The sequence below is a fragment of the Vidua chalybeata genome, chromosome 12 (assembly GCF_026979565.1).
Source record: "Vidua chalybeata isolate OUT-0048 chromosome 12, bVidCha1 merged haplotype, whole genome shotgun sequence".
In the NCBI taxonomy this organism is placed as follows: Eukaryota; Metazoa; Chordata; class Aves; order Passeriformes; family Viduidae; genus Vidua; species Vidua chalybeata.
The window spans coordinates 16,457,252-16,479,327 of NC_071541.1; the positions used below are offsets into that span (position 1 = coordinate 16,457,252).

The 22,076-nt window shown below is 48.0% G+C and overlaps 2 protein-coding genes across 3 annotated transcripts in view; one reads left to right on the top strand and one right to left on the bottom strand.

The window, feature by feature from the left end:
• The window catches only part of LOC128794391 (high mobility group protein HMGI-C-like), a 52,395-nt gene extending 41,860 nt beyond the window's left edge, over window positions 1-10,535 (top strand). For both annotated transcript variants that reach the window (XR_008433077.1, XM_053954193.1), the window contains 5 exons: window positions 1,483-1,693; window positions 2,254-2,370; window positions 2,811-2,858; window positions 4,601-4,691; window positions 7,722-10,535. Coding sequence is in view for 1 of the 2 variants with exons in the window: in XM_053954193.1 (XP_053810168.1) it covers window positions 1,604-1,693; window positions 2,254-2,370; window positions 2,811-2,858; window positions 4,601-4,691; window positions 7,722-7,807 (432 nt within the window). In the remaining variant the exon portion in view is untranslated. The remainder of the gene's footprint in view (window positions 1-1,482; window positions 1,694-2,253; window positions 2,371-2,810; window positions 2,859-4,600; window positions 4,692-7,721) is intronic.
• Window positions 10,536-11,385: 850 nt separating this feature from the next.
• C12H3orf18 (chromosome 12 C3orf18 homolog) lies at window positions 11,386-22,049 on the bottom strand. Its single transcript, XM_053954027.1, has 5 exons — window positions 21,965-22,049; window positions 18,251-18,645; window positions 16,878-16,903; window positions 15,221-15,350; window positions 11,386-13,932 (listed from the first exon to the last, which is right to left on the bottom strand). The coding sequence occupies exons 2-5, from the start codon at window positions 18,482-18,484 to the stop codon at window positions 13,852-13,854; spliced, it is 471 nt and encodes a 156-aa protein (XP_053810002.1). The 5' UTR covers window positions 18,485-18,645; window positions 21,965-22,049; the 3' UTR covers window positions 11,386-13,851.
• Between the last annotated feature and the right edge of the window lie 27 nt (window positions 22,050-22,076).

Sequence of the window (22,076 nt, forward strand, 5' to 3'; positions counted from 1 at the left end):
ACTGCCTTTATTGCCTCAGGTAGAGCCTGCTGGAGGGACCTGGCAACTCAGCAGTGCTCAAGGCCAAGGGGGCAAAGAGCTCTTCATGCTTGCTGTTATCTTTCATTTAGCAGGTGGAAAAGAAGAAGTAAAACAGGTAAAGTGAAGAGTTGCAAAAAAAAAATTCTCAGGTGATGGTTTAGCAGAGAAGGTAGAAATGCATGATTCATCTAGATACTCCTGCTTTCCTAAGCAACAATAAATGATGTTGCTTTCCTAACTGCACTATTCGCAGCTGTGTATTTTGTGATAAGAACTACTGACAAAAGAGGATTCAGCCAGCACTGCTGGCCTCTGTCCAGCTGAGCTCAGCCTCCTCATCCCCTCCCATCTTCTTGAGCCCTCCCTTGTGTGCAAGAAGGAAAGGAAGGCCAAGGTCTGGAGGTGCTATAAGTGGACTGAGTTCAGATCCTTGGCTAGGTTTTGGCTCTGCACACAAGCAAAACTTCAGTGACCCCCACCTCTCCTAATGTGCCTGGGATTCGGGTTTCTGCTGAGGTTCTGGTCAAGGTCTTTCTTCTTCCTGCTTTGGGATGTGAGGGTGTCCAGGCTTGCAGTCAGACATCCACCTTCTCTGGCAGACATGCCAGAGGAGAAACCTCAAGCAGAAGCAGGGAAGGTCACTGGTTTCCTATGTACTCCCAACAGCTCATGATCTTGGTTATTTCTTAGAGCAAACAATTTGGATCAGGGCTCACGCCAAGCAGAGCAGGCACTAAGCAGAGCTTGGGATCAGGGAGGAGGCTGACAAGCCTGCCGATTCAAACTTCCAGCAGACAAGCTAGTGCTCAAGAGCCTAGCAAAACCCTAGGTCTAGGGGCTTGTGTTGTCCTGTAGAAAACAGTGAGCCTCATGTAGGACCAAGGGATGAGTGCACTGATTGGAGTCAGGCCATCTCTCCAGACAGTGCCTGTTCGATCAGTGATTAAGAACAAACTCTCGAGGGGTGGCTCCAGAGCCAGACTTCTTAGAGTTTGTACCCTGGGACTTGCTCTCTCAAGCATCCTCATGTAAGGATGCTCCTCTGTTAGCTGTAGATTTTGGTCTCAGGATTAGCTTTGGTATTTGACAGTATAGGAGCTCCAAAGGAAGTTTTGCCCTTGACTGTTACATTTATAACTCACCACCACCACTTTATCTCCCACCTCCTTCCTTTTTGGAGGAAGCCTCCAAAGAGTGGAGTTTAGAGAGCTGCAGACATAATCTTTTTTGATTCAGATTAAACAGGGAAAGGTACATGCAGGTACCAACATAGTCCATGCCTGGAGCAATTCAGGTCCTTTGAACAAAAGCCTCAGAAAGCTGAGGAATAAGCCAGGTAAAAGAATGGTTCTAGAATATTTATAAAGCACAGTTATGCTCCCAGATGTCTGCTGGGTCCTGAACTCTTGCAGCTGATGAGAACAATAGCAAGCTGCCATGCCTGATTCTTTCTCATTTCAGCCTTGCAGGTAGAGGAGAATCCATAACAAGATAAAGCAAAAAAGAGGAGACAAGTTTTCTTTCCCAGTCTAGGAAAAATAACCTGTTGGATTATAATCTGCAAACAGTGGAGAGTGCCAGCATGAGCAACGAAGGGCCTGAGAATCCCATCTCATCCACACTGACCCAGGGCCTGAAGAGAAAGAGGGGGAGACCAAAGAAGCAGCCACAGGTGAGAGAACACCATCCCAAGAAGATGCCTGAGGATGCCATGGCAGTAGCTGGATGGGATCTGCAGGCAGCCATGGGAAGCTGCTTGCTAACAAGGGCAAGGGAAGGAGAGGTGTTCTGGGGTAAATGCTGGGGCTACCCAGGATCTGCACCCTGGGAAATCTCAGCTCCTGGCCTCAGAGGCACCTCTGATGTGACAGGCAGTGACAGCTCAGCCAGGACCTGTGTGTGAGGGGCTGACCAGGTCTCTGTTCTAGCCTGGAGACTTTTCACATGTCATCACCCTCTGTTTCTGCACCAGTAATTGGATAGGCAGGCAAGGCCCCTTGGCCAGAGTTCTTGGAACTTACTCATGTTCCTAGCCCAAAGGACAGACAAAGAGGTAGGAGTATTGCTGATCATCTTCTAATGCACTTGACATCTGGAAAAGCACAGACAACCAACTCTTTAGGAGTCTGGGTGCTCTAAGTGGGATAAGACAGTCCAAGACCAACCAGAATGAGAGAATGTAAATTGTTTCAGGGATTGTCCTGCTTAAATGGTTTTCTCCTTTTATCCCAGGAGAATGGTGGAAACACAGCTGATATCCCACAGGATGCTGTGGGACCACAGCCAGTGAAGAAACCACGAGGAAGGCCAAAAGGAAGCAAGAAAATGACTGTTCTAACTGGGGGAACGGTGAGAGGAAATGGCTTATGCTCATTTATAGGGGAGAGAAGCACTGCCAGAGAGCTCAGCAGGGATGTTTCTCTTAGCTTAAAGATAGTGAAAGTTGCCCCTAATTCAGGTCAGCTTTAATTGCCACCGTTGCACAAATCAGTTATTGTGGTTTTAGTCCTTACTCACCTCCCAGCCTTCCTGTGTTGCCACTGCCTGTTCAGCAGTTTCCTCCCAGTGTTTCTCCTCCACCACTGCCAAATAATCACCACCAGTGCAGTCAGGCAGGTGTTTCCTCCTCAACTGTCTTCTATCCCCAGCTTTTGCTTTTTCTGCTACCTGTGAGACAAGACCTTTAATACAAAGGTCACCTTGGCCATGTTCAGTGGTTCGGTCACAATGCCCAGCAAATCTGAGAGCTGATAATATTTCCCCCCCCACCCCCTTTGTTTTCAATAAAGGCAGAACCTTCTGCTGGGAAAAGGCGAAGAGGGAGGCCCCGCAAGTGGGTGAGTACAGTGTTCAGTCCTTTCCCTCTTCTCCAGTCACAGATCCTGGAGAACTTGCAGCTGTGTTTGCCCTTCTCAGACTCTGTGTCTGCCACAACATTCTTTGAGCCTTGGTAGCCTGAAAATAATTAGGGAAACTCTGACTGCCTTCCTGATGGCCTCCAAGATTCAGCTACTGAAGAATGCTGAGAGCCCAGGGGAGATGCTGTACTTAAAACATACCAGACTTCCACGCTTTCTCAGGCTTGGAATGTCAGACAAGAGATTCCATCCTTTCTTACAGAGAGGGGTTGTCTTCCCAGGAGACTTGAAAGACTGAAGTGATTGCTTAGCATGTCAGTTTGTCTCAAAAGAAGAAACTTAAAATTAAGCTAAAAGAGAAATTCGATGAATGGAGAAACTTTTAAGTCCTGCCAGCAGGAGACTCTTATGCAACAAACAAAGGATTAGTAGAATCAGTAGCTAAGAAGAAAACATTTCAGGTGTAAAAACAAGACAAAATCTTTTAATCAAGAAGGATATTCAGTCCTATGAACTACTAATGGTATCTTACCTGTCATTAGGAGTGATTTAAAAACCCCCACAACAGCCACAAGCCATTATTTAGTGTGCATCACAAAAATTGCCAGATCCAAACCCAAGCTGTGCACTTGCTGCAGGATTCCATAGGTTTGTTGTGCAGATGTGGTGGCACAGAAGTGCTCAGGAGACAAAGGAACACTTCTGGTTCAGCAGAACCAGAGGGACAGAGCAGCCTGTGAGGGCCATGTGGAAGGCCTGGAGGGAAACGTTCACCAGCAAGTAAGTGCCAGGATATGGGAGAGAACAGAAGCCTTTTCTAGTGTGACAGTGACCTTGCATGGAGATATTTCCTGGATAGTGGGAAACAGTTTGCAAACCCTGTGCAGAACATCCCAGACAAGGGAACTGTTGCATAAATCTGTTCCTTCTCTGCAGTCCAGGTGAAAAGGTAACAGTCTAGTTCAGCACACTGCTCTTGCTCAAAGCCCATTGCTTTCCCTAAGCCCATTTATGTTATGTCATTTAAATGCACTGATTAGGGAAGCCTGTGTTACCAGTGCTTAAAGCAACCAGCTGTGCAAACTGGGATCCTCAAGCTCTATGGAAAATCATAAGAGGCACAAGTGGGCGTGTCTTACAGAACAAAACCTTACCCATGAGTTCTGCTGGTGTCATTTGTGGACTGACAAATCTCAAAGACAAGCAGGAGTTTTTAACATTTCAAAATGTGACATTTTAACTTTGGTTAGTGAAGGATTCTGGTGTTTCAGTTCAGAATTAAACAGCTGAAGAATGTTTGGGGGACAAAACCAAAGCAGAAGAAAAAGAACAGTCATTTTGGTTTTAACTGTCAATAGACAAAATGTTTAGCTGGTCAAGACACGGACAGAACTTGAAATATAGAAAATATTCTTGATGAAAAAAAATCTCCTCAGCTGCATAATGGGCAGTGTTTTTCAAAGTGTTGGGCTGTGTCTCATAAGGCTGATACTGGGATGGTTTGTTATGGATTCGAACAACTATTCAGATTGTGTGTGGACACTACATGCCCTGGTGTATGCTCTTGCTGAATGTAGGAGTTGGTGGCAAATGGATGTGCTTTCAGGGCTGCACAGTCTTGTTTAAGTAATAATCCACCTACTTTGCGTATTTGCAATTTTGTCTTTCAATACTAATTTTGCATGGGGGAGCTTGTTTATTTTTGGTGTTTTTCTTTGTAGCCTCAAGCAGTGGTCCAAGAAGGAGATTCTCAGGGAGAAAATCCTCTGGAAAGCAGTGATTTGAATTTGAACTCAGCACCAGCCACACAAGGTTTGAAATTAGCTAATCATAATTACATGAGACTAAACAGTGGAGCCACACTCTGGCAAACCATGCACTTATCCACAAAGCTCTAGCACTGGCTGTAGTCTTCCTGGTAAACCCTATAAAGAGAGGAGCATTTGGAAGGCTTCCAGGCACATTCCTTCCCTCTAATTCAGTTGTGACTACTTCAGCAGAAGTGGAGGTAGAAAAAAAGGAAGGAAAGAAAATCTGTCTCTTTCCAAGAAGTCCCACATTTGAGGTTCTGGTCACTGGTACAGGTGCAGCTCAGTGAAATTGTCTGGCTGGTGTGTAAAAAGTGAAAATTGTCTATTGTTAATGTCTTGCCTTACTTGAAAAACTTTATGAATAGAAGATCCCTTGGTATTTGGGACATTTTAGTACTGTGGATTAACTCCAGAATGCTTCTTGGATGGTCTTCCTCTCTCCTTCCTGGCTTGTACTCTGAGGCAGAGCTCTCTGGCAGTGGCTAGCACTGGCAGAGGTGCCTCAGCAGCACAGACAATAATGGCACTGGCCAGTTTCTATGGAAGGCTCCAATTTATCTAAGGCTCTCTGAGATGAGATGCCAGATAACTGTTACTGCTGTTGTAGGAATGCACAGATGCATCATCCAGAGCCCCAGCTTCACCTGAGCTCTGCAAAAATACAAATCTGAGTCTATACCATTCAGGACTGTTTCTGAGGTAGATTCCAGCAAACTTTGTGTGCATCTATGTCCTACCTTCAGTGGGCCTTGTAGGAAGCTCTTCATGAAACGTTTTCCCTGGGGGGGAGAAGGGGCCAGCAGCTCAGGGGAGGCAGATGTTGCTTGGTTTGCCATGTGGCAGCACAGCCGCTCCCTCCTGCCAATGGTGAGCAAAGCGACACTGGGCAGCCCAGCCCAGCCCCGGGTTCTTAGAAAGTCCCTGGAAATGCCACATGATTAAATGCCAGAGGAGTTAACCTCAGTTGCTCAATTCAGTTTCCTCTGGGGCTCCTGCTCCCGTATCACTTCCTGCCACGGAGCTGTGCGCTGACATCAGCAGAGCCGCAGGCTCACAGGGGATGAGCTCACCTCCGGCCCGGCCCGGCCGCCTCTGGTACAGTTAAACATCGCCCCAAACCACAGCCAGCGCGGGTCCTTTCTTCTTCCTTTCAGTTTGAGTGGGGCCCGCGGCAGTGGCAGGAGGAATCCGTTTCCCTGCTGTCGCAGTGGGGTGGCAGCAGATGTGACAGGATAGCGGATGCTGCGGTTGCTGGGAGAGGGCCGTGCAGAACATGATAGTGCGGCCCCAGCCGCTGTGCTCGCCCCGCGCCGGGCATGGAGCGGGGACTTCTGCTCTTGGGGAACGTCTGCACTTCTGTGAGAACAAAAAACGGCCAGGAAATCACTGGGGATCAGAATGTACAGCATGAAACCAGGAAATCCTCTGGAAAAGGTCTTAAGTTATTTGCTCAGGAGCTTGAGATGGAGTGGTAATCCTGGTTTAAAACTTCTGACTGGAAAGGGGAAGCATGCTGTTCTGGCTTATTGGAAACTGTAGGTCCTGGGGCTTGTCTGCGAGCACAGTGCAGCTGTAGCAGCTTGCAGACAGCTTCTGGATTAACCCATTCTATGGGTCTGGTTTAATTGGGGTATTATATGCCTGCAAGTTTTTGAGCTACTCAGTGCAGGGGCTGCTCTGAAACTTGTTAGCAGGAGTCTGTGATCTCATAATGATCTGCTATAGACATAGCCAGAGCTTAGGGCCATTGAAGGCTTTGGTGTTTTGTTTTTTTGTTTTTTTTTTTTCCCTTCCAGGTGAGGATTTTTGAGGTGCTGCACCAGGGAGGGGATGGGAAAGTACACGTGCTTGCCCATCCTGCAGGTTGTACACTGCACAACTCTGAGTGGGAAAGAGATCTGCCCTGGGCTTTGTGTCTGCAGCATTCAGATGAATTGGTGAAATAAGCACTGACTCTGTCTCTCAGTCTGTTAAGGAGAATATCAAGATACACAGCAAGAGCTGCATTAGAAATATGCAAGATTTGCGAGCCTCCAGTGGGGCAGAGGGCTGCTTTAATGCCAGCTGTTTTTTTTCCCATGGCCTTTGCCTGGGGATCTAGCTCTGCTTTTCCCAAGGCACTGGTTATGGGGGACTCCAGGTTATCCAAGAGAAGGCAGGAGTTTGTTAATGGATCAGGCTCACTTGTGTTGCTACCTGTAGATGCTGTCAATCACAACTCCAGCATTAACATTTCTGTTTTTCTGGGTCAAGAAGCGTTTGGGGTTTTTTTCAGTGAGTACCATTACTGAAGGATTGATGAATCTCATTTCATAGGCTCCTAAGCCACAGTGGCAGATGTGGTTTGTCTAAATAACTCTTCTTGTCTATTGGACTGTAGATGTGAGGGGGAAAGAGGTTGCTTTATGGTAGAATTTCCAAGAGCCAGTGCAAAGCCCAGAAGCAGCCTTGGGATCTTGCTCCTTTTTGTCTGTCTTGCTATCCCTGCATTCTTTTTCATACAAACTTTGTCTACTTTGTTTCTTCTGCTGCCCCAATGGTCACCTCAACTGCCCTGAAAGCCAGGGGTGAGGCACAGATCACAGCAAGCCTGTGTAGCCAGAAATATTCCCCACTCACACCATTTCCAGACATTCTGCACATCTACTTCCCTGGTGTTTAATATTGGGTAGGGCACTTCCGTTACTTGCTGTCTTATCAGGATTCAAGGAAATATGTAATTGCTGTCAGCAGAGGTGGTTGATGAGTGTTTGCAGAGCAGAAACCAGACAATTTGACATAGACTGTCACTTCTGGGCCCTCAGTAGCCTCATGCTGAGCCCTGCTGCCAGGGAAGCCTTTTGTGTCAGGAGTTCCATTTATTCTGGAGCTGGTACAAGAGCAATGGGAATGTTGTTGTGAAGACCTTTGGTTGTTGAGAAGTAGAGCCTTGTCACCTCTCAAACTTGTACCTGCTCTGTAAGGGGTACTGGGCAGCAGGGCTCCTGGACCCAAAGCTCTAACCCTCTGTCTCCTGTGATCTTTCCTTTAGACATCACTGGAAAAGACGGCTCCAGGTCTGGCAAAACCACTGGTCTTAGGAGATGTCTGAGTAACATCCCTGCTGCAGCTCAGTAGTGTCCCACCTGTTCGTGCCTTGCTGAAGCCAGAGGAGTGGAAAGCAAACAGGACTTTTAATGTTGTATTTTAGATTTTTCATTTGTAATAATTTTAGCCAAGCTCTCTCCTGTTGCCTGTGGACTTGCTTACCCCAAACATCCAAACAAGGATTTAGGGGAAGAAATGGCAGATTGCCTCGTTGGAGAGATGCCTTTTACAGTTTGTAGTATATCTTCTGTGAGTATAATAATTTCTCTTTAAAATACTTGGATAACCTGGTGCCTTACCCTGCCACGGAGAGCAGTATTTCAACAGAAGTTGACTCAGCAATACAGCTACAGGAAAGGGAATCTATTTACACAGCAAATGGCTAGCTTGTCTGCCATATCACCTCTGGCAGACTGATGAAACAGTGCCAGGAGTGAAGTTTTGCTGTGTTGCCCATAAGGACTGTATCTGAAAGACAGCCTTTGAGTCCTTGCTTGACTATTTCAGGAAGAAAAACCTTCATGGCATTTCCAGCTTGCCCTGTACTGCTGTTCCAGTGGCCAGTAACTTGTATGCTTTAGGGGAAGGTTTGCACCCTGATGTCTTAGGGATTGATTCTGAAATTTTTAGCTTAATGTGATCAGCTCAGGGCCTTCTCCCATAACTTCTGGCCTGGTGGCTCTCCCCCTGAGTTTGATAGCAGCTCCAAGTGCACAGTGTTTACGAGCTTAGTCACAGCCACTGGATTTCATCTCTTCAAAGGAGTGTCTGTAAAGAACCAGTTATACAAAAGTTGCTTCCTTGCAGAACCTCGGGATTCAATTTAAATTAGTTTAAATTCAGTCCCTAACATGCGTGTGTGGGGTCCTCTAGTGTCACAACTATGCAAATAAAAGCTGCTGATAGTTCAGTTTTGGGAGACAGCAGTAGCCAGTTGGTTTGAGATTGTTGCTGGCTGCTCTCAGTTTTACACTGTTTGCAGATTTGTGCTTTTGGTGTCAGAGCTGTTAAATTCTGAGGAATTGAGGGTATTTCCAATATCCAGTTGCAAATAGTGAAATCCCAGTGGTATTTTCCATCTCCTGGATGTTCTGCGTGCTTATTAAAGGGACAAAGTGGGTATTTCAATTATCTCTGACAGGATGCAAAATTGGCTAGCTTTACAGTGTTAAATATTTAAACAGAACATAATTGGCTTTAAATTTATGGTGGTGCATAGCAGAAACCCATGAAATGGCTGTATATATCGGACTCATTTATTATCTTCTCATCAGAGATCTGTTCCCTTGGCAAGTATTTATTTAACACAAGAAAATGTATGCAGAATTAAGAAGGGTTGATCGGAGAGATTATGGCGGGGGGGGGGAAGTGTTTTTTTTTCCCGTTTGGGTCATTTTGTCCAGTCCACCTAGTTTAGTACTGATGAGTCTGATCCCATTAATTCTACTTAGTAGTGATGAGAGTCCCAGCCCTCATACCTCCCCAATTCTGTGTGGTATCTGGTTTGCCCTAAGGCAGACCTGTCTTGTGTATGGAGCTTGGTGGTCACAGCAGAAGACTGCATCACAGATAATCTTTGTGCCTCCACTACCAAATAGCAGAGAAATCAAGGACTAAGTGGATTAGATCACAGGGACTGACCTAAATCCTGTGCTATAGGATGAGCTGTGCTGCCAGACACAAGGAGTTTGACCCCCCAGCTCGTGTTGTGGGGATAACTCTGGGTGGGACATGACACAAGTGAATCTGTACTGTTGATGGTTACATGAGAAGGTGCAGCTGGTGCTCCCCTGAATTCTGCTGCTCTTCAGTGCACTCACAAGTTCAGCTGCAGTTCATATCTGCATTCAAAGGCTATTTAAGTAGCAGACCAAAATATTTTACCAACTTCTGTGCCTGATTTTCAGTTGATTTGGCAGGTTCAGTACTCTGTTTGCAAGGCTATATCGCCTGTTTAATTAACCCCTGCTACCTGAGAGCAGTAGCTGTTGCAGTGTGAGACTGTAACTTCAGCTTCTAAATGGATTAGGGATTACATCTGTAAGAGACTCAAGCTTTTCCTGTGACATCAGTCAGTCCTTTCTCAGCTGGTGGCACAGAATAGGGGTGCACACTGCCTTGGCTAGATAGTAAATCCATCTGCTTTAGGTCAGCAGTATTCCTCTGGGAAGTGCATGCAAAGTACTTCTCTTAAAATTAAAAAAAAAAAAAACAAACAAACAGATCTAGTCTTTGCTACCTCTTACCGCTCTGCTGAAAAACCACAGTACAGAACTTGTTTCCATAAAAATGCAAGTGCTGGAGGAGAAGAGTTACGCTCTTTTAGGAGCTCTTCTGTGTATAGATGAAACCCCAGTCCCCAAATGCAGCTTCCATGTTTATGCAGAGAATTAGAATGGAAGTCAATGCCTATGAAAGGTGGGCAGAATTCCAGACATCTTCAGGGAGCTGGGATTTCACACTGGATCACTTGGATTGTCTTTTTTGAAATTATAAGTGGTTCATTACCTTTTCTGTGTAGCCAAACCTACCTCTAAGCAAATGCATGTTAAGTGTTTTTAAGCTCAGGCAGTTTTGGTCTGACTTGGCCAAAAATAAGAGGTCATAACAGTTGGTTAAACCACAGGAGGTGAATGAGGTTTGTTGTCTAGCAAAGTTTGGAAGTTTCCCATAAATGGTTTTGGTGAAGGCATAGAGGGTGTTGGCAACTTGCAAATTAGCCTTGAAGTTTGTTAAATAAAGGTCTTAAACAAATGCCCCTCAGGCTCCTGCTTTGCCTCCTCCTTGTGCAGCACCCTTAGCACACACATGGTTGGATAAGGTGAGTGTCTCTTGACCTGGACTTTTGCAGATTATAAACAAAAGTTTGATTGTTCAGGAGCAGCCCCAGATTGATGTGAAAACAAGAAATAATAAGCATGAGGAATCACACATGGAGAAAATCAGACAGGCTCCTAAGCCCAAATGTGGGTGCCTAATTCCATCCTTTTGTGTGTCTTGGAGGCTTGATTGAACACAAGCCAGTTCTGCTTCACCCAGAAGTGTCCACAGTCGAGTCTGTTTCTCCCCCACATTGTTCTGTGGGCTATACAGCTATTTAGCTTGAAATACAATTAATTCTCTGCCTGTGCACTGCCTCTTTAGCTCATCTGACAGCTTTCCTAACCAGTCCCAAGTTTTGGGGCTGTGGGCCAGATGAAGCAGGAGCAAATCTGAAATATATTGACAGTGTCGTCATGTTCTGTTCCCCTTGATGTGGGCAGAACTGCAGGTGAGCTGATGAACACCTCGTTTGTACAGGAATTCAGCTTAAGGGTAAGTTGGGATTTCTTTTTGTACTCTGGATGCCCAGGACTGGCTGCTGGAAGCTCCTTCCCTCCTGACTTCTCCAGCAAGCCTTTCTGAAGGGATATGAGTTTCTGTGCTGTAGAACACTAAACTTTGACCCCCACAGAGCTTTCCCTTCCAAGTTTTTCACATTTAGTTCAGTTTTTTAAAGAGCAGGGGAATTCACTGCACACAAATTACCAGCAGATACTGGGGTAACACTCCAGCAGTTTCTGTGGGGCAATTGCAAATGACAGAGGAAAAAGACAATCACACTAGACTTTCATGTAAATAGTTTAATTATATTTCAATGCTTTAAAACACAGAAACACTTGAATTAAATTACATCATAATGCTTCTGCTAAATTATACATCCAAGAACTGTGAGAGGAGGCGCTAGGGAACTAAAAGAATATGAGCCCAGCAATTACCCATAATATTCTTTTAATCTTATTATCTGTACTTCTTTACTCTAAGGGCAGTCATCACAGGACAAAGCCTACCATCACAGGGAGAATGGTTCAAGAGAATTCCTGTGTTGGTGTGTCTGTTGTTGCACTGCAGCACACAGAGCTGGAAGAAGGGCACACACTGGGCTGAGGCATTGAGGAAACAGCTCAGCTCACACTTGCATTTTGTTGAGTTATAACAACCATTGAAATTCCAATCCCAAGAATCCTAGGGAAAATGCTGCAATTTAAGACAGCTGGACATCCCTACTGCCATGTGCATCCCTGTGCTGCTGCAGAGCCTGGAAAGGGGACAGGCAGTGAAGGGAGAAATCAGATGTGTGGCTGCTCTCAGTGAGCACTTGCAGGAGCTTGGAAGTCTGTGTGTGTGTGTGTGTTGGGAGATATTTGTCTCTCAGCTGATAGCTGGGAACACCCACAGACAGACTCCAAATTCTAAGGACCTAGTCTGCATTACACTGAGTATTTGTACCCATGCACCTTCCTTCCAGCAGCATCCCCAGGGGCAAACAGCAGCAGCCTGGGAGTGCCTCCTGCCACATCTCCTGGCACTGAGGACCGGGCTGTTTTTCACACTCCAACCCCTAATATACTCCCAGAAATCCCTAGTTCTAAAAAGACAGCTGGATACTGAAAAACTAAAGTAACTTGGCCCTGCAAAGCTGCCCTGAGGGAAGCTGCAAGAGGGAAGGCTGTTAAGGAGCTGTGCCCTGCAGGGGCAGGGGCACAGACCCAGGAAAGAGTCTGCATTTAATGAATATGGAAAAACAATCACACAGGGGAAGAAAAGAAAATATTTGGGAGAACAAAAATTAACTGGCAGGTCCAAACTTGCAACAAAGCACATGATAGCTGAATTGCCACTCTGAAACAACTCCTTGCATAAAGCTTTAGATCTGCATTCAAATCTTGGCTTGCCCTGATTCCCTTTTAACTGGTGCTGTGGATGGAATAAAATCTGATTGACAAATGGCTGTAACCACACAAAAATGAGGAGGTGATCAGGGCATGGCTGGGCACTGATGCTGCTCCCTCGCTGTTGTGCTGGTCTGCAGCACTCAGGGCCAGTGCCCACCAAAAGGCTTTCAGCCAACAGACCCCCACACTGCACTGCCACATGCCAAGGTGGCCAGACCCCTTGGCACTCTCTTCCTCCTGCAGCCCTGAAGGATGCACAGGCAGAGAGATGCTTCAGGGCTACAGGAAAACCCCTGGCTTACCTGTCTAGTCCCACCTACCTGTTCCTAGCAGGTAACTCGAGCAGAAGCTAATGCAAAGCTCTGTGTTCCCTTCAGCAGGAAGAAGAGAAGGTTCTGACTGCAGGTCCTGGCAGGTAAGGAAGTACAAACCAGCTGTTAGTCATCTCCGGGGACAGACACTGGGCTGTTGTTGTGCCAATTCATGTTTTTCCTTTTTTAAAAGAAAGTATTTCAAAGCATAGTCTTATTTCCTGGATAATGCTCTGCACTGTAGAAACTTCCCTGAGCCAAAGCAGGAAGGGATAAATGGTATTGGAACCCTAGTTCTGCTCAACTCCTCTTTGTGGCCCAAGCACTCTTATTCCTAGCTCAGCAGCAGGGCTCACATAGCCAGATAGAGATAGTCCCTGGCTCTAGCTGTGTGAAATCCCCTCTGTCTATACAGTAGCTCTAATTTTGGGATATTCAGCCAAATATTCCTCAGATTAAGATGTTATCAGACAAATCTTCACTGTTTCACTTTTTCAAGCCAGTGAATCCCCCATGCTTCAACACCACCCTGGTGCACATTTACCAGCAGCCACAGGCCTGAGAGGGGATAATCCCATGGTTGTGTTCTCCTTGCTGTGCCCCAGGTCACCCTTCAGCTGGGGCAGGCAGCTCACCTGGCTCAAAGAGGCTCATCCATCGCTTTCCTTGGGGCCAGTGGAGAAGTTCTCTGAAATGTGCACCTCTCTCCTTCCCTGACCTAGAGAGCACAGCTCTCTGTTCTGACAGGTTAATCTACACAAAGCAGGCACTGTTCCTAAGCACAAAGTTTGGCAGGTGCTGTCAGACAGTGCCAGCCCAGAAACTGGAGCTCAGGAGCTTTTAGTGGTAACACACACAGACCAGAAAATCACCACTGCCCTTACAAAGGGTTTGTTTCCCAGAGTGATGGCGCTTCCTGTGCCCATGAGTAACACAAACCAACAGGTGACCAGCTGGGCTCAGTGGATCAGCCATGCTTGAGGGAAGTCACTGCTTTGTTGGCTTCATCCTTGTTCTCAGCAGGATCCCGGAGCAGGGCAGGTCCTGGTCATGCATTGATGGCGTTGGCCACGTCAGTGAACACGAGGCGGCTGGGTCTCTGCAGGGCTCCCTGGCTCGACAGCAGCACCTGCAGGGGAGCAGGAGAGCTGAGAGCCAGCACGGCTGCCTTGGCTCAGGGCTTGCTGGAGCACGGGCTGCACCTTGGAAGGGCATTCACCCCTTCCAGGGGAGGCTGCCCGGCTAACGAGGCCTTAACAAGGCTGTGACAGGAAAATACAACAGGCTGGAGAGTAAGTCAGCACATCCCTGCCAGTTTAAAATCCCCACATCATTGGATTACTGGGTCTCACTATTTATATATACAAGGCAGCATGAAAAGGCTTGAGATATCAAGAAGGCCTGGAAATGTGCCTTTGCCTGAACTTGAGCTGTTGTTTTAGACTATCCCTCTCTTTTTACATTGAATCTTTAAACTCTTGTACTTCCCAAGCATTAGCAAGAGGGATCTGAGGTATCCTGCTGGCCAGTCTGTCCCTGGAGAGGATGATTCTGGATTTACTGGGCTGAGGTTAACTCTGGCCTTACAATTTTCCCCCCTTTACTACCTCCAGGTAAGCCCCTATGTGGATTAATAGAGGGATCTGATGTTGTCCTAGTATGTGCTACTTGGAGAACAAGATCCTTTGCTTTTATACACCACATTTCCTGTTTTCCAAACTAGTATATTTCGTGTTGGCCATCTTTCATATTCCAAAACATCTCCTTTGGGTTCTTTAGCAGGTTGAGAACGTCTCAAGGTAAGTATTTTATAATTACAGTTGTATTTATTACTTCCTCATTCCTTTTCTGCCCACACCAAGCTTGCTACAGATTTTCTGAAAGTATAAAGTGTGTGGAAACTGAGAACTGTTTGGGAGAACTCCTGCTCCTGGACGGGAAAAGCAGGGGCTGACATGGGCAATACAGAGTATCTGGAAAGGAATGCGGGAAAGGAAAGGTATGTCTGCTCCAAGGACAGGCTGTGTCACTGGGTAAGGGACACCTGTTCCAACCAATCCTGCTGGCTCTTTTAGAAAAGGCTTTTTGTGTGGTAGTGGTGACAAAGGGAACAGAAGCTGGACACTGTGAAGCTGGACCCAAACAGTGGTGAGAAGCCCTTCTTTCCAATTTCTCCTACCTCTTGTTACACTGGGCAGGAGAGAGCCTCCTGTCAAAGACCTGCCTGACTCCTCAGTCCACCCTAAGCACTCCAAAATGCTCAAGTCCCTGCCTCCAGGGCAGGCAGAGATGGGGAAGTCCTCCTGAGGTCTAACGTGGCTTCCCTACCCTGCAGCCCTACAAAATCTCCTTGGCCCTGTAGGCAAGCAGTGCAGGTAGCAGTGGCTGCAGTGGCCCTCCTGGTGGTTGCTGCCTACCTTGCTCTGTGATGCCTGGGCAGATGCTGCATCTCGGCCATGTTCCAGCAGCTCCTGCTCCAGCTCGTCCTGTTCCTCGGTGGGATCAAAGTTGTACATGGGCATGAGCTGGTGCCGTAGCTTCTCCAACCTGCCCAAGGGAGGGGAGGGAAAGGGTTGGCTGAGAAGGACAGGGCTCAGGCTGCTTCCCCACACCACTGCTGAGGCTTTCTGCAGGCTGCTCCTCCTGCTGCACAGGGATTCTGCTCCTGTGGCTCTTGCTGGATGAGGCTAAGAACCTACTACACACAGCTGGCAGGAGTGGAAGACACCCAAAATGCAGTTACAGGGATTAATTGCCATCACTAATCTATGCTGGCAGGCATTTACACACAGAGGAATCAGGATTTAAGTTCTTGCAGACCTTAAAAGATTAGGCTTTATGTGGAGGGACAAAAGAAACAGTGGAACATACTGGCTTGGCATGTTGTGACTTCTCCCCCTGTCCCTCTGCCCACACCAGCTTGTCCTGCCATGTCACAGTCTGCCAGCAGCAGTTCACTTCCAGCTCCAGTGGCCTGAGAGTACTTTAACTCTGGGGCTGAAGTACATAAAATTCAACAGAAAATAATAAACAATAAATAGAAAATAGGAAAGAGAGAGATTCTCACAGGGAGCTGATGCCTGTGGATACTGTTCCTACTCTTGTATCATTGCTCCAAGAGACAGAGCTATGAATTATTACTCAAAGGGTCTCCTCAGAGCTGGGTGATGGATGGGGTGGCTTCTGGGAGAACACTGAGTCCTCCCTTTGGCTATAGCTGAGTTTTGGAGTAGAAGGAAACACACAAGCAGTTACTGGCAGTGTCACCACAAGTATCTATTTTGGCAAGTGTTAGGATGACACATTCTTCCTCTGCTTCTCTATGGGCTTACCAGCACAACCATTATCTCCAGCAGCACTACTTTCACAGGCCGAGCATTGGCTGCTCCTGCAGCAGCACTCAGACCTGGGCTTTGGGGCTGGGCTTGGAAATGTTACAGTGGGCAGCAGCACTTTCTGGAAGTCTGTGGCCTGGCCAGATCTGCCCCAAGGAATGAGGGAGGGAGGAGGTACCACAGTTTATGGATCTTGACCAGAGTCCCTGCTGTGAGATGGAAGAACCAAGATGTGATTCTCCCTGCATGCTGCTTTCCTCTCTATTTTCAGCCTAGAGCTTAGCAAGGAAATTAAGACATTAACTCCTGGGCTGAAGCTGCATCCCTGCACTGTGCTGCTGCCAGTTGCTGTCACTGCCTGGGCTGCTAGAAAACATAGGAATCTGGGAATGGCTGAAACCTGAGATCTACACCTTTCATGATGGAGTTCCCAGCTTCTTTATACACCCATAACTCTCCCCTCTGTTTTGATGCATCTCGTAAGTGAAGTGTGATGAATTTGTAGGATCCCTGACCTCCTCCTGCTCACCCTTATTCTCCTTCCAAAGTTGTGGAGGAGTCTTTGACACTCTGGTGACAGAGGGATGCCCAGTCCCAGGAGTGCAGTGTGCCAGCCTCAGTCACACAGTGTTCTCACACAGCCATGGCTTACACTCTCCCCATCTCCTAGTCTCCTCCTGAGCTCGCTCTGCATTTTGAAGCACTGAGTTCCCTTCAGCCAATAACAGATCTTACTTACCTCTTCCTCTTCCTGATATACAGAACCTGAAGGAGAAAAAGAAGCATCATTACAGCAGTCACAGTAGGATGGGGAATAACTGAGAAGAGAAAATTTGGGCACACAGGAAAGAGGTAGAGAAGGTTGGTGTCACTGTGCACCGAAGTGGAGGAAGGGAGAAGTGACAATGAAAATGACACTTCATATGCATCACTGTGAGCTTGGCAGCACATCATGTCTGACACTAAGTGCTCAGTGGCCTGTTATTAGGTGTGTTAGTAGGAGTAAGAGTATTAGGTAGATTATCAGGTGTAGCTCAGCACATTTCTGTGGCTGCAGGACGTATGTTGCAATTTAAGAGTGGATGAAAAAGCTTCCCTTTGTGATTTTCACATGTAGATTTCCTACAGCACAGAAGTGCTGCTACCCCCTCCCCAGTACAAAGGGAAGAAGCAAAGAGGGAGGGCATGCTCAGGGACTTGCCTCTGTCAGCCTGTGCAGGGAAGAAAGGGAGGCTTTGGGCCTCCACAGCCTTGTTCTGAGAACTACGAACGCTGGATCCTGCTCTTGGGAACTTTTGACCATTTCCAGGTTTTCTTAGGGGCTTTTGGAAAAATTCCTCCTGAGGCCTGCAATGAAATTTTGCAGTAGGCTCCTCTGATGGCTGTATTAGTGAAGCCCTTCCTCGTACGAGGAATGGGAGCTTGCTGCTACTTTCTGTTCTCTGTTGGCAGGGAAATGATCTGGTTACATAAAATGAGAGCTGCAGCCTTTGCACTGCCCATGGTGCGCCCAGAACTAGGATTTCTGAAAGCTTCTGCCCACAGCATTAATGGCAAGGTTAGTGACACACCAAACCCTCAAGGACTGATACCCAGCATGCAGAACCTTGGAAATGCAGTCCAGGGTGAGTCTTGCTAAGATGGATTCAGGCCACTTTAATTCAAAAAGAATTACCCCATGTCCACAAGGGGGACTAACATGGTTTTGGCAGTCTGCTTGAAAAGTTAATATGGATGAACTTTCTTGTGGGGCTCAAGAGAAGGTTTAAATCAATGCAGCTGTTCCAGGTAACAAGTCAGAACAGAATCTGCTTTTTTTTTCCTTTTAATTGAACTTCCTATTGCTATTAAAAACAAATACTGATACTACATATGGCTGCTCCTAGGCCTGCTGAGCATCCCATTTGGACCAGACCTCAGGGAGACTGCAGAAATACTGGAGCACTTAATAAAGGTCTTAAAAATAAAGGAATCTCAGGAACTATCAGTTCCCAGCAGTTTTGGGCGAGACTTTAATAGAATGCAAATAAATTATTCAGTGCAAATCAGTCCTAGAACCTCTAGCCGCCCTCCACCCTCAAGAGACAAGAATGTTTAGCTGGGCTCTCTTACCATTGCTACAGCCAACCCAATCACAGTAATGATCCCAAAGGAAAGCAGCATGGTGCTCATGCCAGGTCCAGTGCTGGCCATATCTGGGATTTTGGTGCTGTTGAAACTCGTAGTCTCAGGGCTTATGGTGGCTGTTTGTGGTACAGTCACGTCCAGAGCTGTCCCTGGGTCTGGCTTGGCCGTGGTGGGGGTGCTGTGATGCAAGTCATGCACAGAGGGTGAGCTGTAACTCATCCTGCCAGCTCTTGGTAGCTCCTGTTACCAAGCTGTTGTCCTCTCCCATCAGCTACAGAAGTGCAGAGCTGCCCTTCCAATCGAGGGCCCCACGTGAGACCTCTCCTGCAGCATCACCACTGATGGGTTTTCTTCGGGCCAGGAACCACACTGGACTCAGCCTAGGACAGAATGAGAACAAGTGAGCAGTGCAGAGCTCTTGGAGACAGGCACAACCTTTCCTACAGATCCCCAATTCACCAGCAGAGTTTTTGAATGCCTGCTCAGAATAACAAAAATGTTTTCTAAGCTTACTGAGAGCCCCCAAAGTCATGCCTGATTCACTTGGAGCTGGTGATAGCTCTCCCATCACTACTCCAGCTCTGCCTCCTTGCAGTCCCTTGGAGATCTATGTGGGGACAACCTCAGAACTCTTGTCTCTGGTGTGCCCCAGGCTGAACCAGGTGGTCTCTATCTGCTCCAGGATAGAGCATTTTCCTGCTTCTGTCTCTTTCTTTTAATTTTTGAAAAGTTGTATCGATCCCCTTATCAGTGGGAACATACCCCATGAAATGACACTCAGCTGTGAGGCATCCATATTCCAGGATGTTTTTTATTGAATACAAAGTAGGAGTTCCCTGTTGTGGTGAGTCCCTGCACTATCCATTGTCCCACTGCTGCTCATCCCATGTGCTCTGGAAAGGGTGGGTTGCATCAGTCCTCCATCTAAAGATACCGAGTATTTCTCAATCCCTCATGAAAGCACCCACTCAAGCTTAGTCATGCACTGGCAATTATCAATATTAATTTTAAAATTAGTCCAATTTTGGAGTTGTGAAATTTGATAGATCTGTTCATTATGAGAACATGAAAGGCTTTAATTGCTTCGTATTTCTATTGTGCAAATGATCAAGAGTTGCAAAACACCATGGGATGAGCCTATGGGAAGTATTTGCACACTTTGTTTATAAAAGCACTGTATGTAACTTTAGATCATCAGCTGCTTCCCTGAAAACACAGCTACCTCTGGAGCTGAGCTGACCTGAGAACTTGTGTAGCAGTTTTCTGGTAATTTCCCTGCAATTTAGCAGACATTACATCTCTGGGCTGGAATGCAGCTGGGACAGAGGGGTTAGTGAGCTCTGAATAGAAAAAGATGTGCCTGCAAAGAGGAACAAGCCATTGTTCTGCTCCACTCTGTTCCATTCCAGGCAAGGTTACTGTGCAGTTCCCATACTGTGGTGCCTTACTGCTGTCCACAACTAGAGGAAGCAGCGTGATCAACATCTGCCACTAACAACTGGAGCAGGGAAACCACCCCAGGCAAGCAGCACCAGGCTGTGCTGTGGCCATCAGCAGCTGGAGCAGTCACCTCCACTTGTCCTGCAGCTCCCTGAGCAGGTAAAGGCTTTGCTACTCATGCTAGGTCTGTCTCAGTCCCCTGGAAAAACTTTGTTCCCAAAACAAAGGGGAATTCTGAAGTGCCTGGGAGACACTGTCAAACTCCTTGGAGTTTCCAGAGAAATGTGAGTAACAGTTCTGGTCTGGTCCCTCCTAACACTGTGCTGGATCACAAGTCATTGCAGCTGAAGGGGATTGTGCCCTTCACTGACCATTAAGCCCTGCACTCTGCTTAAACCACGGGGCACCTGGACTTCTCCAGCCATTCCTGACCACAGCAGAGCTCAGGTGCAGCGCACACTTGGGCACAAAGATGGCAAATTTGAAATCAGTGTCACAACAGCAGCAGCAGCGACAGCCCAGCAGGGAAAGGGAAAGAATTATTGAGCAGATCGAGCAGCTGCTCAGGCAGAATCCATCCATTTGTGTTATTCAGGGAAACTTTCCATAATAATAATACCCATTTTTAAAAAGCCACTACCAATGAAATAAAAAGTGGAAAAAGAGCCTAAATGAAAGGAGTGAAGCAGGCCCAAAGGCTTTGCAGAGTATGGCTCTAGATCTTGAACAGCTCGTAAATTTTGGAAACAAAATGGGTTAGGCCTTCAAGCTGAATGTGGTATCAGTTCTGAAAAACCAAAAAAGGCTGGGTTGAAATAAGCCAGCTGAAAATCTGGTTGAGGGAGAATGAGTGCTCTTTTTCTTGCTCTTGGTGTCCTGTTCATGCTGAAGCATTCCCATTCCCACAGACCTAGCTCTAAAAGCAGTCCTGTGTCAAAGGTTTCTGACCTGGCTTAGACAACCACTCCCAGGTTCAGATAGGGCTGTTTCTGCTCCCCAGCTCCCCCTGGTCCAGGCTGCAGACGGTCAGACAGGGAGGCTGAGTGCAAGGACAGCCCAGGGCCCACAGCTTACACGGCAGAGCTGGGGGGATCATCTTTCCCCACCACCTTCCTTTCCCAGTTGTCATCCTGGTGCTGGAAGTTTGATCTGCAGGCTGGGCACACTCCAAGCCTCTGATGGCAGCTGTAGGCCAGGGACAGCTACTACCTATCACTGGCAGGTTCCAGCATAGTCTGTGCACAAATAGAACAGAAGAGGAACCAGATCCTCAGCTGCTGCCAGCTGGCATTGTTCCACTGCCTGCACCAAGAGAGCTCCTCGCACAGCCAGGGCTGCTCTGTGCTGGGCTCTGTTGGGTCTGCCAATAAGGACACGTTTGTTTCTCTCCCAAGCCAGCATTTCCAAACTGATCTCTGATAAGTGCTGCTCACTTCTCAGATGCAGAAAACTGTTTTGGGTCCGACCTTGAGTCTTTTCTGAAGTATTGATTTTAATCTCTGTGTTGCTGTTTCATTTTGGGTGGGACAGAAACAGAGATTTGTGTCACAGGGATGAAGATGGGTCAGAGGGTCTTTGGATGAAGAATAATAACAAGTATAGTTTCTTCACTACTTCGCCAAGACGAAGTATCAGTAGTAACTCAGTAATGCAAGCGGCACTGTGTTGCTGCTGGCAACGGGATGTGGCTTCCCAGTGGGTGAACTTTTGGCTTCCCCCACCTCTTCTCCAGAGCTGACCAGGCTCCAGCGCAGCGGGACAAGCCCCGACCGTGTGTGCCCGCTGCCCCGGAGCTCCCCGGCTGTCACCCTCCCGCTGTCCGAGAAGGACACGGTCCCATCCCATCCTGGCCCAGGCGCGGGGACCCTCCGCAGCAATGTCACCGCTCCTCTGACACACACTGGAATAGCAGCGACAGCCCTGTCCCCATGCGCGCGGTGGCATTCCACCGCTGCCCGGGACCCCATCCCTGCGGGAAGTCCCTCCTTCCCCATCCCGAGGAGAAGTTTCCGGGCGGATAACGGGTTACGGGGCCCTTCCCGCCGCCCAGGCGCCGCCGGCTCAGCCGCGGGCTCACAGCCGGCTCCCCGCTGCCGCCGCTTCGCCGGGCCCGGCCCGACCCCGAGAGGCCGCGGCAGCCCCGCAGTGCCCGCGGGAGGGACGGGACGGCGCAGCCGGACACCCCCGCAGCGCGGCCCAGCCCACCCCGCGCCTCCCTGGAAGCGCCCCCCGCGCCGGGGCGGCCGGGCCGGCACTTACTGCGCGCTGCCGCCGAGGCGTCCGGTCCCCCCGGGGCGCGGGCGGAGCGGCCGCCGGGGGCCGCGCCCGGGGCCGCGGGGGCCGGGCCGGGCCGGGCCGCGCCGCTCGGCTC